The sequence below is a fragment of the Oncorhynchus tshawytscha genome, unplaced genomic scaffold (genome assembly GCF_018296145.1).
Source record: "Oncorhynchus tshawytscha isolate Ot180627B unplaced genomic scaffold, Otsh_v2.0 Un_contig_1223_pilon_pilon, whole genome shotgun sequence".
Lineage (NCBI taxonomy): Eukaryota > Metazoa > Chordata > Actinopteri > Salmoniformes > Salmonidae > Oncorhynchus > Oncorhynchus tshawytscha.
In genome coordinates, this window is record NW_024609622.1 from 97,178 (window position 1) to 115,116 (window position 17,939).

Below are 17,939 nucleotides of genomic sequence, written 5' to 3' on the forward strand. Positions count from 1 at the left end.
TCAAACACATATGGTGTACAGCATATGTATATATACTAATAATTATGACTTCTTCAAATAGAATCAAATGGGAGAACTAGATACTTAAAGGGCTTTCATTTCTAAACAGTAAAACAGATATTTATGAATACCTTCCAATAAAAGGTTAGATACTCTGTTCTGTCGCTTAATATGAAACATTCTATCTCAAATCCAAAATGCTGGAGCATAGAGCCAAATTTAAAACTGTTAACTTCACTGTCCAAACACACATGGTATGGACTACAGTATGTGTGCCTGGTAAACACATGTGGATCTGGTGAACAGTTATCACTTGTTGACCAACTACAGGAATACTGACCTCAGGGTCTCCAGTTTACAGTAGGGATTCCCCAGTCCAGCAGAGAGAAGCTTCACTCCTGAATCCTTCAGGTCATTGTTACTCAAATCCAGCTCTCTCAGATGTGAGGGGTTTGACCTCAGAGCTGACACCAGAGGAGCACAGCCTTCCTCTGTGACTAGACAGCCTGACAGCCTGCAAAGAGTAAAATGATTTAAAAACCACAACACCATTCTTTTCTTTAGATATATCAGTGTCCTGAAACCTGCCATATCTATTCATAAATGAATGTATCATTATTATAAATTACAAATGATCAAAGTATTGCTTGTAGAGGGAAACATATAAAGTACAAAATATTTGAGTAGACTGACCAGACCAGTTTAAAAAGCAGTATCAGTCAAAATACAGACAGTGAGGTATCAGATTTAGATTGTATTGAGTCCACACCATATCTAGTTTTACAGTGAGGCCAACATTTTAATTTGGCTCTATAATCCAGCATTTTGGATTTCAGATCAATTGTTTAATCTGAGGTGACAGTATATAATGTCACTGTTTATTTGAGGTTATTTTCCTACATATCTGTTTCACCGTTGAGAAAAATAAAAGCACTTCATGTATCTCGTCCCCCCATTTGAAGAAGTCATAAATATTCTGACCAATTCACTCAAAGTGTAATAAAGTCATTAAATGTTTAGTATCTGGTCCCATATTCGTTCAACGCGACGACTACATCAAGCTTCTTTGACTGTGTTTTGGGTGTGTGTCCAGCATTTGTCCAGTGTGTGTGTATATGTGTGTGTGTGTCCAGTGTGTGTGTGAGTGTGTGTCCAGTGTGTGTGTGTCCAGTGTGTGTGTGTCCAGTGTGTGTGTGTGTGACTTGTGTGTGTGTATATACGTATATGCTGTGTGTGTGTGTGTCCAGTGTGTGTATGTGTGTGTGTGTGTGTGTGTGTGTGTGTGTGTGTCCAGTGTGTGTGTCCAGTGAGTGTGTGTGTATATACGTATATGCTGTGTGTGTGTGTCCAGTGTGTGTGTGTATATACGTATATGCTGTGTGTGTGTGTCCAGTGTGTGTATATGTGTGTGTGTGTGTGTGTCCAGTGTGTGTGTGTGTGTGTGTCCAGTGTGTGTATATGTGTGTGTGTGTGTCCAGTGTGTGTGTGTCCAGTGTGTGTATATGTATATGTGTGTGTCCAGTGTGTGTGTGTGTGTGTGTCCAGTGTGTGTATGTGTAACTTCACTGTCCAAACACACATGGTATGGACTACAGTATGTGTGCCTGGTAAACACATGTGGATCTGGTGAACAGTTATCACTTGTTGACCAACTACAGGAATACTGACCTCAGTGTCTCCAGTTTACAGTAGGGATTCCCCAGTCCAGCAGAGAGAAGCTTCACTCCTGAATCCTTCAGGTCATTGTTACTCAGATCCAGCTCTCTCAGGTGTGACCGGTTTGACTTCAGAGCTGAGACCAGAGAAGCACAACTTTCCTCTGTGACTAGACAGCCTGACAGCCTGTAAAGAGTAAAATAATTTTAAAACCACAACGCTATTATTTTCTTTAGATACGCGTATATCAGTGTCCTGAAACCGGCCATATTTATTCATAAAGGAATGTATCATTACTATAAATTACAAATGATCAAAGTATTGCTTGTAGAGAGAAAAATATGAAGTACAAACTATTTGAGTAGACTGACCAGACCAGTTTAAAAAACAGTATCAGTCAAAAGACACACAGTGGTGTATTAGATTAGGATTGTATTGAGTGTACAGTCCACATCATATCTAGTTTTACAGTGAGGCCAACATTTTAATTTGGCTCTATAATCCAGCATTTTGGATTTCAGATCAATTGTTTAATCTGAGGTGACAGTACATAATGTCACTGTTTATTTGAGGTTATTTTCCTACATATCTGTTTCACCGTTGAGAAAAATAAAAGCACTTCATGTATCTCGTCCCCCCATTTGAAGAAGTCATAAATATTCTGACCAATTCACTCAAAGTGTACTTGTGTGTGTGTATAAAGTCATTAAATGTTTAGTATCTGGTCCCATATTCGTTCACACGCTTCTTTGACTGTGTTTTGGGTGTGTGTCCAGCGTTTGTCCAGTGTGTGTGTGACATCAATCTTCCAGTGTGTGTTTGACTGTGTTTTGGGTGTGTGTCCCAGCGTTTGTCCAGTGTGTGTATGAGTGTTGTCCATTTGTGTGTGTGTGACTTGTGTGTGTGTATGTGTGTGTGTGTCCAGTGTGTGTGTGTGTGTGTCCAGTGTGTGTGTTTGTCCAGTGTGTGTGAGTGTGTGTCCAGCGTTTGTCCAGTGTGTGTGTGACTGTGTGTGTGTGTGTGTGTGTGTGTCCAGTGTGTGTGTGAGTGTGTGTCCAGTGTGTGTATGAGTGTGTGTCCAGTGTGTGTCCAGTGTGTGTTGAGTGTGTGTCCAGTGTGTGATACAGTGTGTGTATGAGTGTGTGTCCAGTGTGTGTATGAGTGTGTGTCCAGTGTGTGTATGAGTGTGTGTCCAGTGTGTGTATGAGTGTGTGTCCAGTGTGTGTATGAGTGTGTGTCCAGTGTGTGTATGAGTGTGTGTCCAGAGTGTGTGTCCAGTGTGTGTATGACACAGTGTGTGTATGACACAGTGTGTGTATGTTCACGTGATACACGTGAACATACATAACCACAGACACACACACTTCATTCGTCATAACACACACACACACACACACACAGACACACACACACACACACACACACACACACACACACACACACACACACACACACACACACACTTAATTTGTGATTATTCAAACACATATGGTGTACAGCATATGTATATATACTAATAATTATGACTTCTTCAAATAGAATCAAATGGGAGAACTAGATACTTAAAGGGCTTTCATTTCTAAACAGTAAAACAGATATTTATGAATACCTTCCAATAAAAGGTTAGATACTCTGTTCTGTCGCTTACAGTTTTTTTCGATTGCTAAACGACAGTGGGCACAACTGGAGTCACATGTGCAAAACTCTAACTACAGTCTGCACTACCAACAGTCACCTGAGCTAAACAGTTCTCATCACCTGCAAAACTCATTCCAAGCAACACAACTCTTAACACATGGCTCAAAACACGCTCAGTGCAGCCAAACACTATGCACAACCCTCACTGAGATAACACACACTGTCACTCAGAACACACTGAGAGTAAAAACACTAGCATCAAACACCAATACAGAAAATACAAACTTTTCATCTTTACAGTTTGAACAATTTCAGTGACTTCATACAAAGTAATATTTTCTTCAAAGAAAAGAGTGACATTCTTTCACATGATTTATTAAAATTTTTAGAACATAACAATTCTTTAAGGTAAATGAAAATTAGCAGTTTGCTTCAATAGTCTGTAGTAATTTACGGAATTACAGTAATGAGAAAAAAAAGGTAGAAACAAAAAGTACATACTGTAATTCAAACAAATAATTGAGGGGCTAATCCTGCCTCTCTCTAGCATCAGGCCACAGGTTTTCTTCAACATCACATCTAATGTTTTCTCTTGCCATGCACCTGGGGAAGAACCTTCTGGAGTGCCTTATCCATCCCTGGCAGTCCTCTGGACTCGTGTCCTCACATCCGGCACGCATGGCTTCCAAAAGAGACATTTGGTCATGTGGGTGGTGACCAAACACTTTCCACCTCCAGGCAGAGAAAAACTCCTCTATTGGGTTGAGGAAGGGTGAATATGCAGGCAGGTACAAAACCATAAATCTGTGATGTGCTGCAAACCAATCTGTGACAGCTGCAGAGTGGTGAAAAGCAACGTTATCGCAAACTATGACAAAAACTTGGGGGTTTCTTACTGGCTCCCCCTGTTCTGCTGGCACTAGCTGAGCATAGAGCTGTTCTAGGAAAGCTATAAGCCTTTCTGTGTTGTATGGGCCAATGAGTGGTGTGTTGAGAAGCAAACCATCATTGGCCATTGCAGCACACATGGTGATATTTCCCCCCCCTTTGGCCTGGAACCTCCACAGTGGCCCTTTGACCTATAACATTCCTTCCTCTGCGCCGTGTTTTGGCAAGGTTAAATCCAGCTTCATCGATAAATACAAATGAATGTGGTCTTTCCAGTGCTTCCACCTCCATTACTCTTTGAAAAACAGTAAGTGCACAGTTTTACTGTAGAAATGCTAGTGTTTTTTTTTACTGTAAATATTTTGTATAGCTGTGTACGTAACCTCAGACGTCTTACCTGGACATATTGGTATCTTTGCACTTTTACCCGTTCACTGTTTCTCTCGAACGGTACAGTGTATAACTGTTTCATTGTAACTTGGTGTTTCTTTAGGACTTGAGCAATAGTTGTTGTGCTGACAGAATTAACATTTTAAAATATATCATTATCAGCCAGCACTCTATCTTGAATCTCCCGCAGTTTTATTGCATTGTTGACAACAACCATGTCAACAATAGCATTTTCCTGCGCATCTGAAAATATTTTTCCTCTTCCCCCTGTTGGGGGCAGCCTTTGGGTCCTGTTGTAAAAATATATTTTACAGTCAAACTTACTGTAATATATATCTGTGTAAATATTCTATAATTGCAATACAAAATAGATTCCTGTAATGTTTTCATTTACTGTAAGGATGTAACTCACCTGTTTGCATGATGGAAAATTCGCATTACAGATGCCACTGTGGATCTTTGCAGATTGGGTTGCACCCTCAACCCTGCCTCTCTCAATGAGAGACCATGGTTCACGACATGGTCTATAAGTGTAGCCCTTATTTCATCTGAAATAACAGCTCTTTGTCTTCTTTGTCTTCCTCCACGCATCCGCCCTCTCCCTGCCACCCTTCTCCCTCCACGAACCCATCTTCCTTGTTCCATTTCCAAAATGAGTCTTTCTGAGCTCTACCTATATATACTGTAATATGTGTGTGTGTTCACTAACAAGTCTAAAACAAGACACCTGCTTAGCCTTTCAGCTGAAATTGCAATCAGCAGTGTTTGAAAGGCACAAGGCTGAAATCTATTCCGTTTTGAATGTGTGGTTCACAGTTTTGACAGCAGTGTGTTAGCATTTGAACAAAGTGCTGTAAATCCACAGTGTTGTGCAGGTTGTGGTTAAAGTCATGGGATAAGTATGTAGAGTTTTGAAAACTGTGTTCAAGCAATGAAAAACGAACTAGAGTTTGGTCCACATGAACTGCTGCTGTGCAGACTGTAGTTAGAGTTTTGCACATGTGACTCCAGTTGTGTCCACTGTCGTTTAGCAATCGAAAAAAACTGTAATATGAAACATTCTATCTCAAATCCAAAATGCTGGAGCATAGAGCCAAATTTAAAACTGTTAACTTCACTGTCTAAACACATCACTTATCACTTGTTGACCAACTACAGGAATACTGACCTCAGAGTCTCCAGTTTACAGTAGGGATTCCCCAGTCCAGCAGAGAGAAGTTTCACTCCTGAATCCTTCAGGTCATTGTTACTCAGATCCAGCTCTCTCAGGTGTGAGGGGTTTGACTTCAGAGCTGAGACCAGAGAAGCACAACCTTCCTCTGTGACTAGACAGCCTGACAGCCTGCAAAGAGTAAAATATATTTCAAATCACTCTGCTATTCTTTGTGTTGAGTCATTTTGTTTCAAAGTGAGTAGATAACATGTTTCTAAACACTACTAAAGTAATCCTGATGGTGCCATGATTGAGAAAGATCATGTATGAATCATGAACAATAATGAGTGAGAAAGTTACAGAGGCTACAACAAAACATGCTAACGTCTCACCATTACCCTCAAATAAAAGGTGACATTCTGTACTGTTGCCTAATATGGAACATTCCACCTCAAATCCCAAAATTCTGCAGCACAGCGCCAAATTCAAAACTGTAAGCTTCACTGTCTAGGCCGTCATTGTAAATAATAATTTGTTCTTAACTGACTTGCCAGGGTAAATAAAGGTTACATTAAAAAAAAAAATTTTTTAAACTGTTAACACTTGTTGATCAACTACAGGAATACTGACCTCAGAGTCTCCAGTTTACAGTGGGGATTCCCCAGTCCAGCAGAGAGCAGCTTCACTCCTGAATCCTTCAGGTCATTGTTACTCAGATCCAGCTCTCTCAGGTGTGAGGGGTTTGACTTCAGAACTGAGACCAGAGAAGCACAGCCTTCCTTTGTGACTAGACAGCCTGACAGCCTGACAAAGAGATCATCACGATTTCACAAACACAGTTAATTTAACACCAGTAGTGTAGGAAAATGTCAGATGCATTTGGTTTATTCTCTCAAACAACATATAGATTCATCTTCCATCTCCTATAATTATATGGTCATTTTGTTATACTAATGTGAACATCAATGCATTGATTTAATATGTTTATCAATATAATATTATATATTATATAAATATTATAATACATATTTTTGTCTAAATTGAAAATGTCTTTCTTCCTGATGATTAGTACTTAAATGTCATGTTTGTACTCACAGAGCAACTCTGGAGGCTTTGATCACTGGCAGCAGCCTCAGCAGACCTTCCTCTGATCTGGAGTATTTCTTCAGGTCAAACACATCCAGCTCTTTTTCTGAAGTCAGCAACACAAAGACCAGAGCTGACCACTGTGCAGGTGAGAGTCTGGCTTCTGAGAGACTTCCTGATCTCAGGTAGCTTTGGATTTCCTCCACTAGAGAATGGTCATTCAGTTCATTCAGACAGTGGAACAAATTGATGCACCTCTCTGGAGAGGGATTCTCCCTGATCTTCTCCTTGATGTACTTGACTGTTTCTTCATGGCTCTGTGAGCTGCTTCTTGTCTTTGTCAGTAGACCTCCTAAGTGCTTCTGATTGGACTCCAGTGAGAGGCCCAGAAGGAAGCGGAGGAAAAGGTCCAGGTTTCCCGTCTCACTTTGTAAGGCTTTATCCACAGCTCTCTTGTAGAAAGTAACTTCAGGCTCGTATCTGAACAGAGCAAAAAAGTAGCTGAACATTGATTGCGGTTTGGCCATTAGATTCTCATTGTTGTTGATGAATGAGAGGAACACATATACAGCAGCCAGAAACTCCTGAATGCTCAGATGCACGAAGCAGTACACCTTGTCCTGGTACAGCCCACATTCCTCTTTAAAGAGCTGTGTGCACAGTCCTGAGTACACTGAGGCTTCATTGACATCAATGCCAGCCTCTTTCAGGTCTTCTTCATAGAAAATCAGATTGCCATTCACAAGCTGTTGAAAAGCCAGTTTTCCCAGTGACAGAATGCTCTCTTGATTCCAGTGTGGACCTGTCTCTTCTTTCCCAAGATACTTTTCATTCTTCCATTTGGTATGAAACACCACAAGGTGTGTGTACATCTCAGTCAGAGTCTTGGGCATCTCTTCTCTCTTATGTTTTCGCATGTCTTCAAGGACTATTGCAGAAATCCAACAGAAGACTGGAATGTGGCACATGATGTGGAGGCTCCTTGATGTCTTTATGTGTGAGATGATTCTGCTGGCCAGGTCCTCATCATCACTGAATCTCTTTCTGAAGTATTCCTCCTTCTGTGGGTCATTGAACCCTCGTACCTCTGTCACCTGGTCAACACACCCTGAAGGGATCTTATTGGCTGCTGCAGGTCGGGTAGTTATCCAGAGGAGAGCAGAGGGAAGCAGATTTCCCTTGATGAGATTTGTCAGCAGAACATCCACTGAGGTTGACTCTGTGACGTCACAACAGATCTTGTTTTTCTGGAAGTCTAGGGGCAGTCGGCACTCATCCAGACCATCAAAGATGAACAGAACTTTGTACTTGTTGTAGTTGGAGATTCTTGATTCCTTGGTTTCCATTGAGAAGTGATTGAGAAGTTCAATCAAAGTGTGTTTTTCCCCTTTCATCAAATTCAGCTCCCGAAAAGGGAATGAAAATACAAATTGAACATCCTGATTTGCTTTTCCTTCAGCCCAGTCCAGAATGAACTTCTGCACAGAGACTGTTTTTCCAATGCCAGCGACTCCCTTTGTCAGCACAGTTCTGATTTGTTTGTCTTGTCCAGTTAAGGGTTGGAATATGTCGTTACATTTGATTGCAGTCTCTGGTCTTGCTTGTTTCCTGGTTGTTGTCTCAATCTGTCTCAGCTCATGTTCATTATTGACCTCTCCTGTTCCACCCTCTGTGATGTAGAGCTCTGTGTAGATCTTATTGAGAAGTGTTGGGTTTCCTTGTTTAGCGATCCCCTCAAATACACATTGAAACTTCTTCTTTAGATTAGATTTGAGTTCACGTTGGCAAACCTCAGCAAGCTCATCTGAATCTAGAAATAACACAAAGGATATTAATAATATGTCTGTTTTATTGCCTACAGTATTGTCGGACTGTGTTCTAAAGTTGTACATTATATAAATGTGTAAATGTTTTCATAATGCATTACACAGTGGTGTGACTGATTTATATCATTATTGGTATTAGTGATGGTATTGTTCATGTTATCTCTCTCTCGGTCTCTATCTGTCTCTCCTCTTCTCTCTGTCTAAATGAATCAACACAACACATCCTTGCTGCTACTTGATGAGGTCACTAGGGGTTGTATTAAGGCTGCTACAATATCATTGAGTTACACAGCTACTTTAGCTGTACTTTATCTACAGGTTTTATATGTTTGTTATAAAACAACATTCAACATGAGGCAGACAGATCTTACTTTTCTCCAGTGTGTCAGCAAGCTCCTTCTGGTTCATTTTCCTCAGGACGTGCAGTGTGATCTTCAGAGCCCCCTCTCTGGCACTTCTCTCCTGCTTCTCATCTTCAGCATCCACCACTTCCTGCTTCTGACTCTCAAAGCCTTGTGGGAGTTCTGGACTAAGAATCCTCTTGTACCTCTTCAGCTCGTTCTTCATAAATGTGATAATATTCTCTTCAAGCAACTGAAATAAATGAAGTAAATTAGTTAAACAAGAGAATAAATACTTTCTCATCAACACATTAATGAATGATTGACAGATCAACTTTACTGGAGGTAAACAAAAACAAATGTACATAACAGGACCACATACACTGAATATAGAGGCCAGGTCTGTTTGATGACTCTGGGAAGACTGACCACTGAGAATCTCTGACTCTGATCTCTCCTTTTGGGTTCTGTGGACAAAACATGAGATTACATCTCCTCATCCAGGGAGGTCTCTCACACACACACTGTTAATTGTTTTAGGACTATGGAAATGGGGGAAAAAAGGATTAGCATATGGATTATGAAAACAGCAAAAGTAAATGCGAAATGGGAGAGAAATGACAGTGTTGTTTAACTCACTGACCATGACCCATGAGTTATTCTTACCTTTGTTCGGTAGAAATGTCTCCATCTCTAAACATTATAGGAGGATCCATGGACTCATCACTCTTCATGGACACACAGCTGGGTACGGGGGAGGCTGGTCTCTCCAGCTTGATTGGACTTCAACACAACAGAGACAAACATTACATCTCTCATCTACTCTGAGCTCAGATGGGAAAACATAAGAAGAGTTTAATTCCAAATGTTGGTAAATTAGCTTTTATTGTTCAAAGAAATTCTGAAAGAGATTGGCGTGTTTTGTCACTATCTAATCATGGCATGGGGTTGTTCAATGACAGACATGTATTTGTTTAAAATCTATCAATTCATGGTTTCATTTGAGACAAATATATATATATATATATATATATATATATATATATATATATATATATATATATATATATATATTGTTAAATGCTATACATCTTCCTCAATCTCAGAGAAGTAAGTAGTACTGCTTGGTTTTACACAGTCAAATGTAACAAATAACTACTTTTTTTATAAAGAGCTGTACAAATGATAGATCTGTGACATCAATATTTATATTTATATGCAAAACTTAACAAATACTAATATACAGTAATCTGTATGTAAAATATTTACTTTTGAATTTAGCAGATGTTTTCATCCAGGGCCCGGTTTCACAACGGCATTTTAAGGCTAAATTCATCATTAAAACCTTCATAGGAGCATTGTGAAATCTCTGAGTGGTTTCCCAAAACCATCAAAAACGCTCAAAATCTAACACCTGCCTCCGACCAAGCATAGAACAGCTAAGGTCATTGGTAGATGCTTTTTCGCCCTCCCGCATCATTTTATACACAGAAGAGCTCTGTTAAAAATAGAATCACCAGTGGTTAAGGGCGCTGTACTGCAGTGCCAGCTGTGCCACCAGAGACTCTGGGTTCGCGCCCAGGCTCTGTCGTAACCGGCCGCGACCGGGAGGTCCGTGGGGTGATGCACAATTGGCCTAGCGTCGTCCGGGTTAGGGAGGGGTTGGCCGGGAAAGGGATATCCTTGTCTCATTACGCACCAGCGACTCCTGTGGTGGGCCGGGTGCAGTGCGCGCTAACCAAGGTTGCCAGGTGCACAGTGTTTCCTCCGACACATTGGTGCGGCTGGCTTCCGGGTTGGATGCGTGCTGTGTTAAGAAGCAGTGAGGCTTGGTTGGGTTGTGTATTGGAGGTCGCATGACTTTCAACCTTTGTCTCTCCCGAGCCCGTACCGGAGTTGTAGCGATGAGACAAGATAGTAGTTACTAAACAATTGGATACCATGAAATTGGGGAGAAAAATGTTTTTTAAATATTTAAAAAATAATAAAATAAAATAGAATCACATGGTTACTCCGTCTCTCTGTGACTGCTGATAATTTCAGTACATAGTTGACTACAAATACAAAGTTGCAAGTGTCTTTGAAATGTAAAGAAACAAGCGATGTATAAAATTATGCTTCAAATGAAAGCCCAGATGACTGCATTAAAATATTAACAGTAGGCTATAGACCTATTTCAATCATATTGAAATACATTTCATGGTCAATCAATTGAGCTAAATGTTGCTTCTTGTAGACTACAGTCTGTAATTTGCCTCAGTATATTTCAATGATGTGTCAAATCTGTGACTCAGTACATTTTTATTGGGTAAGCATTAGAATAAGCCACCTCAATATTTTCAGGTGTAGGTGATAATATCTCTCCAGGAGCTGATCCATCATCAGTATTGGAGAAAACTGATTCAAGAGCAGCGCTCCCTTACTATCAATCCTCTAAATAACAACATGCTCCAACAACGCTCTTAGTGACCGTTCTCTCTGCGTGATGCATGGGAAACATATGTTACATCTTCAGCCGTTGTGGGAAAGATATGGGATCAATATCATGCTAAATGTATTGTGAACTCACAGCATGCATTTTGTATTTGTGTATCATGATCTGTACAAATAAGTACCAATCCACACATGTAAATCACCAATCCACACATGTAAATCACCAATCCACGAATGTAAATCCCTTTCCTCAGATGTAAATCACCAATCCACAAATGTAAATCACCAATCCACAAATGTAAATCACCAATCCACAAATGTAAATCCATTTCCTCAAATGTAAATTACTATCCACAAGTGCAGTTCACTATCCAATAACAATCACCTTTAAATTTGTATTTGTAAATCGATATATTGCATTTGAATGTGTCACGTTCTGACCTTAGTTCCTTTTTGATTTCTCTATTTTTGTTTGGTCAGGGCGTGAGTTGGGGTGGGCATTCTATGTTTTTCTTTCTATGTTTTGTTCTGTGTGTCCTATTTCTATGTGTTCAGCCTGGTATGGTTCCCAATCAGAGGCGGCTGTTTATCGTTGTCTCTAATTGAGAACCATACTTAGGTAGCCTGTTCCCACCTGGGTTTGTGGGTAGTTGCTTTCTGTTTTTGTGTCTGCACCAGACAGAACTGTTTCGGTTGTTCTCTTTGTTTTGTTTTTTATTCATTTAGGCCAGCAGCATACCACCCTGCATAGCACTATTGGCTTGCTTCTGAAGTTAAGCAGGGTTGGTCCTGGTCAGTCCCTTGATGGGAGACCAGATGTGGCTGGAAGTGGTGTTGGAGGGCCAGTAGGAGGCACTCTTTCCTCTGGTCTAAAAAATATCCCAATCCCCCAGGGCAGTGATTGGGTACATTGCCCTGTGTAAGGTGCTGTCTTTCAGATGGGACGTTAAACGGGTGTCCTGACTCTCTGAGCTCATTATAGATCCCATGGCACTTATTGTAAGAGTAGGGGTGTTAACCCTGGTGTTCTGGCTAAATTCCCAATCTGACCTTTGAACCGTCACCTAATAATCTCCAGTTTACAATTGGCTCATTAATCCCCCTCCTCTCCCCTGTAACTATTCCCCAGGTCGTTGCTGCAAATGAGAATGTGTTCTCAGTCAACTTGGTTATGGTTATGGGCTATGGTTTTGATTATTTACGTTAGACATACTATGGTTACACACCTGGTTAACATATTATGGTTACCATAGTTTTTGCTACCTTGAAAGGCAGGCATCAAAATTGCCAAACGAGGGGTACAAACCTTTATTCTATTAACACAAATCACTTTCTATTTCTATTCATGATAACCTTTAGATATTTCTTGTTATCAAATCCCTGCCAAAAGTCAGGTGACCTAAGCTCTTCCAAACATGGAGTTTCAGGTTTACCATTTCTGTCATATTTGCGCATAACTCTCCTATGTGCAAGTTTTTAAGGCAGTCAGTTTACTTAAGGCCTTTGGAAATGACCTGCATATCTGCAGTTATAAAAATAAATCTAATGCAATACATCGATTTACAAATACAAATCAAAAGGTGTTTGTTTGTGGACAGTGAACTGCATTTGTGGATTTACATTTGTGGATTGGTGATTTACATTTGTGGATTGGTGACTTACATTTGTGGATTGGTGACTTACATTTGTGGATTGGTGATTTACATTTGTGGATTGGTGACTTACATTTGTGGATTGGTACTTATTTGTACAGATAATGATACACAAATACAAAATGCTGTAAGTTCACAATACATTTAGCATGATATTGATCCCATAGAAAGACACATCTTAAAACAGCCTAAAATCCATCGCTATCTGGAAACTGGGTCAGAGTGACTTACAATACAAGTTACCGTACTGTAGTGTATTCAAGCTTTAAAAAAGGCTTCTATCGTTTGTCATTTCCAATTTAAAAAATTCCATCTTAATTTGCCCTAACACATTTTTGTAATGCATTATAAAACACATAATAATTCACATGTCCTGTTGCTGCAGGATTATTTCCCTGCTGTGAGAAACTGGGTCAAATTAACATCTATCTGTAAGTGCATTCATCTTAAGATATCTAGGTGACACAACCACATATCACAGTCAAATAATCAGGATACCAACATTTCATTCCAGTTAAACAATATATAGCTTTTTACAACAACAAAAAACGACCTTCATACACATCTAAAAACTATTAATAAAACATTTTGAGAACAGTAATATTGAATGTACCCACGAGCAATAATGTCTGATGAAAAAACTAATGTGAAAGAATTGTGGATATAGGTTTTTGGAAATAAACATAATAAATTCTTAAAGAAAATGGTCATCTCACCTCTTAGCTTTGGTGTCATGTTCCCCAGAGAGACTCATTTTAGAGGCAGGGCTCCCCTCCTCTCTCTCCCCAGAGAGACTCATTTTAGAGCACTGACCCCTAAACAGAGATCCAGCATGTTGGTTGTGGTTAACACAATGACAACTAATTATTTAATGTCAATCGTTCTCATTTATTCATTGTCTCTTATAAATAAAACATTAACTAATAGACACATCCAAACAGTTAGGGGACTTAATGCAATTACATGAACATGTAGTTGTGATGTCACTTCTCCATGGTAACTGTCAATAATAATAATAACTCACTGTTTGTTAAGGTAGTTATAGACAGTGTGGAAACACAAGGCCATGTCTCACACTTATTTTTAGACAATTTTATCAATTTATTGTCTTTTAATTGGTTATTTTCTAAACGTATCTGAGAATGTAGAAAGAAGGGCTAAAATGGGCATGATTGATCTGAGGGGGAAATCATTGATTCGTTTTTTGCAACAAGTAAGAGATTTTACATTGAGTAAAGCAGGCTAGGTTCAAATGTGCGACAGTGGTTTGTTAGTGATATTCAGATGAATGTCTTTACCTCGGCTATAGCCTACATATCCTAGATGACCAGCCTAAACCTGTTCAGATCAGTTCACATAATATACTGGCCTACCAGTAAGTAGCAGGACAGAGAATGTACACTATACTGTATATACAAAAGTATGTGGACACCACTTCAAATGAGTGGATTAAGCTATTCTAGCCACAGCCGTTGCTGACAGGTGTATGAAATTAAGCACACAGCCATGCAATCTCCATAGCTGGCCCGTACTGAAGAGCTCAGTAACTTTCAACGTGGCACCGTCAGAGAACTCCACCTTTCCAAAAAGTCAATGTGACAAATCTCTGCCCTGCTAGAGCTGCCCCGATCAACTCTAAGCGCAGTTATTGTGTAGTGGTTACGTCTAGGAGCAACAACGGCTCAGTCGCGAACTGGTGGGCCACACAAGCTCACAGAACGGGACCGCAAACGGGACCGTTGCAACACGCACTACCAAGTTCCAAACTGCCTCCCAAAGCAATGTCAGGACAAGAGCTGTTTGTCGGGAGCTCCATGAAATGGATTTCCATGGCTGAGAAGCCGCACACAAGACTAAGATCACCATGTGCAATGCCAAGCATTGGCTGGAATGGTGTAAAGCTTGTTGCCATTGGACTCTGGAGGATTGGAAACGTGTTCTCTGGAGTGATGAATCACGTTTCACCATCTGGCATTCCAAAGGACTAATCTGGGTTTCGCGGATGACAGGAGAATGCTACCTGACCCAATGATTTGTGCCAACTGTAAAGCTTGGTGGAGGAGGAATAATGGTCTGGGGCTGTTTTCCATGTTTCGGGCTAGGCCCCTTAGTTCCAGTGAAGGGACATAGTAACGCAACAGCATACAATGATTCTGTACTTCCAACTTTGTGGCAACAGTTGGGGAAGACCCTTTTCTGTTTCAGCATGACAATGGCCCGTGCACAAAACGAGGTCCTGACAGAAATGGTTTGTCGAGATCAGTGTGGAAGAGCTTGACTGGCCTGCACAGAGCTCTGACCTCAACCCTAGTGGGATTAATTGAAACGCCGACTGCAAGCCAGGCCTAATCGCCCAACATTAGTGTCCGACCTCACTAACACTCTTGTGGCTGAATGGAAGCAAGTCCCCTCAGCAACACTTCAACATCTAGTGGAAAGCCTTCCCAGAAGAGTGGAGGCTGTTAATGCAGCAAAGGGGAACCAACTCCCTATTAATGCTCATGATTTTGGAATTAGATGTTAAAACAAGCATTATTTTGGTCATGTAGTGTATATAGCCTAATCTATAGCCTAGGCCAGATATTTTTCACAATATGTCCAATGCAGACCATCAGGTCGGTCGGCATGATAAGTGATCATAATGTAGCTCAAACCTACTTTTACTATTGAATGTCTGACGACGACCTAATTTTATAATATTTAGTAGTCTACACACCACAATCAGCCCTTCAAATCAACAAATATATCCCTCTTCTAATGGTGCCAAGACATATGCGCCACAGTTTCAGACATTTTGTAACTGCGTAGGTAATATTTCTGATTGTCACTGCGCAAGTTCGTTTTCCATGGCCCGGTTACCCAGATGAGCAGAGTTTGCACATTGTAGACCATTATTGGTCCTTAAGTGAAATGTCCACTCACTCAAAGCACCGGGTCATGCCAAACGAACTGTCCCACTGGTGCAGGGCACAGAGTTCTAAACCCAGAGGCGCAACATCACAAGACTTCAGGGAATGTTTCATGGCACAACACCTTTATATAACAACAGTAACCAGAGGTTGGCGCTAACAGTCAGTTGCATGCCACAGCAGTAACTCATGACATTGTACCGAATCTTGTTTTGTTTCAGGTTTGTAGTCCTCCTTCAAGACATCTCTGTTACATTAATTTAGCTAAACATATACTTTACTGGAAACCAGGTTTAGTTGTAGGTTTTTTTCCTCTAATGTGAATTACTGTAGTCCTTTAAAAATTGTAAACGGGCCTGCCCTACAAACCCAAACGGTTTTAATTTGAGAATGTTAATTTGTATGCCTCAAATATTAAACTGTCTTAAAATATTTGATGATTAGTTGAGTCAGGTGTGTAAGTGCTGGGCAAGAACAAAAGGACTGAGAAACCCTGAGATAAACATAAAGCCCTATAATGTAAATGCTCTTCCACCATCTTTACCAGACGTTTGACTGATGACATGTAGGTCTACTGATTAGTTTCCACTTAGAAAACTGCTGTCTGTCAGCTTCTCAGCTCAAGTAGCAGTTCTACTAACTAGTAATATATCATTCCAAGTATTAATTCTCTTACTCTGTCCTTTATAATATATTATTGTTCAGAAATACTTACTTTATTATTACTTCTCTCCAGATAGTGTTTTCTGCTCTGTCATCTCAAAATGGATTCTGTACAAAGGAACAAATGTACTTTCTGTTTCAGCTCGGTGGACTCCCACCCTGATAATAAAGTATTTTATTAGTATCTTCCACTAGATGGCAGTAAACACCTGCGGTATCTAGACTTTACAACAGTATGTGTTCCGTGTCTTGGTCATGGTGAATCCACTTCTCCATAAAGGCAGTGTACTAGAAATGGACTACAGTATCAGGTCCTCCTCTCCATGTAATCTGACTCATTATGATCTAGGATCAGGTCCTTCTCTCCATGTAATCTGATTCATTATGATCTAGGATCAGGTCCTCCTCTCCATGTAATCTGATTCATTATGATCTAGGATCAGGTCCTCCACTCCATGTAATATGATTGTAATATGATTCATTATGATCTAGGATCAGGTCCTCCTCTCCATGTAATCTGATTCATTTTGATCTAGGATCAGGTTCCCCTGTCCATGTAATCTGATTCATTTTGATCTAAAAGGCTAAACTGATCCTCAGCACCCATACTATTTTTTTATACTGTGACAGGTGACTCCTCAAGATGAGGCTCATGATTTATAAGTTATATTCTTTAAGAATAAATTAATTGAATTAATTGACCTGCTTTGCCATGAACAGATCTATGAGATCTTAACGTAAAGGTACTATATAAACCTTATGGTCATTTTAATGGGGTTGAACATCCATCCCATCAGATTGTGTGAAGGATTTTATGAGTTCAGAAAAATACTGACTTGGAAGCATCTCTCTGACCTCATCCTGCTGAAACACACTCAAGTAAAGACCACATAGCTACAGTTATATTATACAGTTAAATGCTTTTCTGTTTTTACCCACAGAGAGAATAAAGTAGACGGCACGGGTCAAATTTTTGATTTATGACCCTGTGTCCATGATGACGTGTACATGTCCAAATATGGGCCTCCGGCCAGGACATCCTGTTCCTGTGGTCATGTGTTAGAGGGTGTGTTATTTTATATCTATATTGCATCCTTTGAAGTTGTCATGCTGATTGATGTCTAGGGACCTGGTTGAACTGGGGGGGTTCTGTGTTTGAACTTTTGAAAGAGTATGGCCCCACACCCCCAGTTTTATTGTCCTTATGGTTGCTATCTATGAAGCAGGAATGTGTGTGTGTGTGTGTGTGTGTGTGTGTGTGTGTGTGTGTGTGTGTGTGTGTGTGTGTGTGTGTGTGTGTGTGT

General features: G+C 40.2%; 1 protein-coding gene across 1 annotated transcript; it reads right to left on the reverse strand.

The window, feature by feature from the left end:
* Positions 1-1,673: 1,673 nt before the first annotated feature.
* Positions 1,674-16,709, reverse strand: LOC121838743 (NLR family CARD domain-containing protein 3-like; the record flags this gene model as incomplete). Its single annotated transcript, XM_042316403.1, has 9 exons — positions 16,688-16,709; positions 13,780-13,878; positions 9,645-9,761; positions 9,361-9,445; positions 9,009-9,231; positions 6,821-8,621; positions 6,356-6,529; positions 5,741-5,914; positions 1,674-1,842 (listed from the first exon to the last, which is right to left on the reverse strand). Coding segments are annotated over exons 2-9 (2,826 nt in total), but the record flags the coding sequence as incomplete, so codon positions are not given.
* Positions 16,710-17,939: the final 1,230 nt, after the last annotated feature.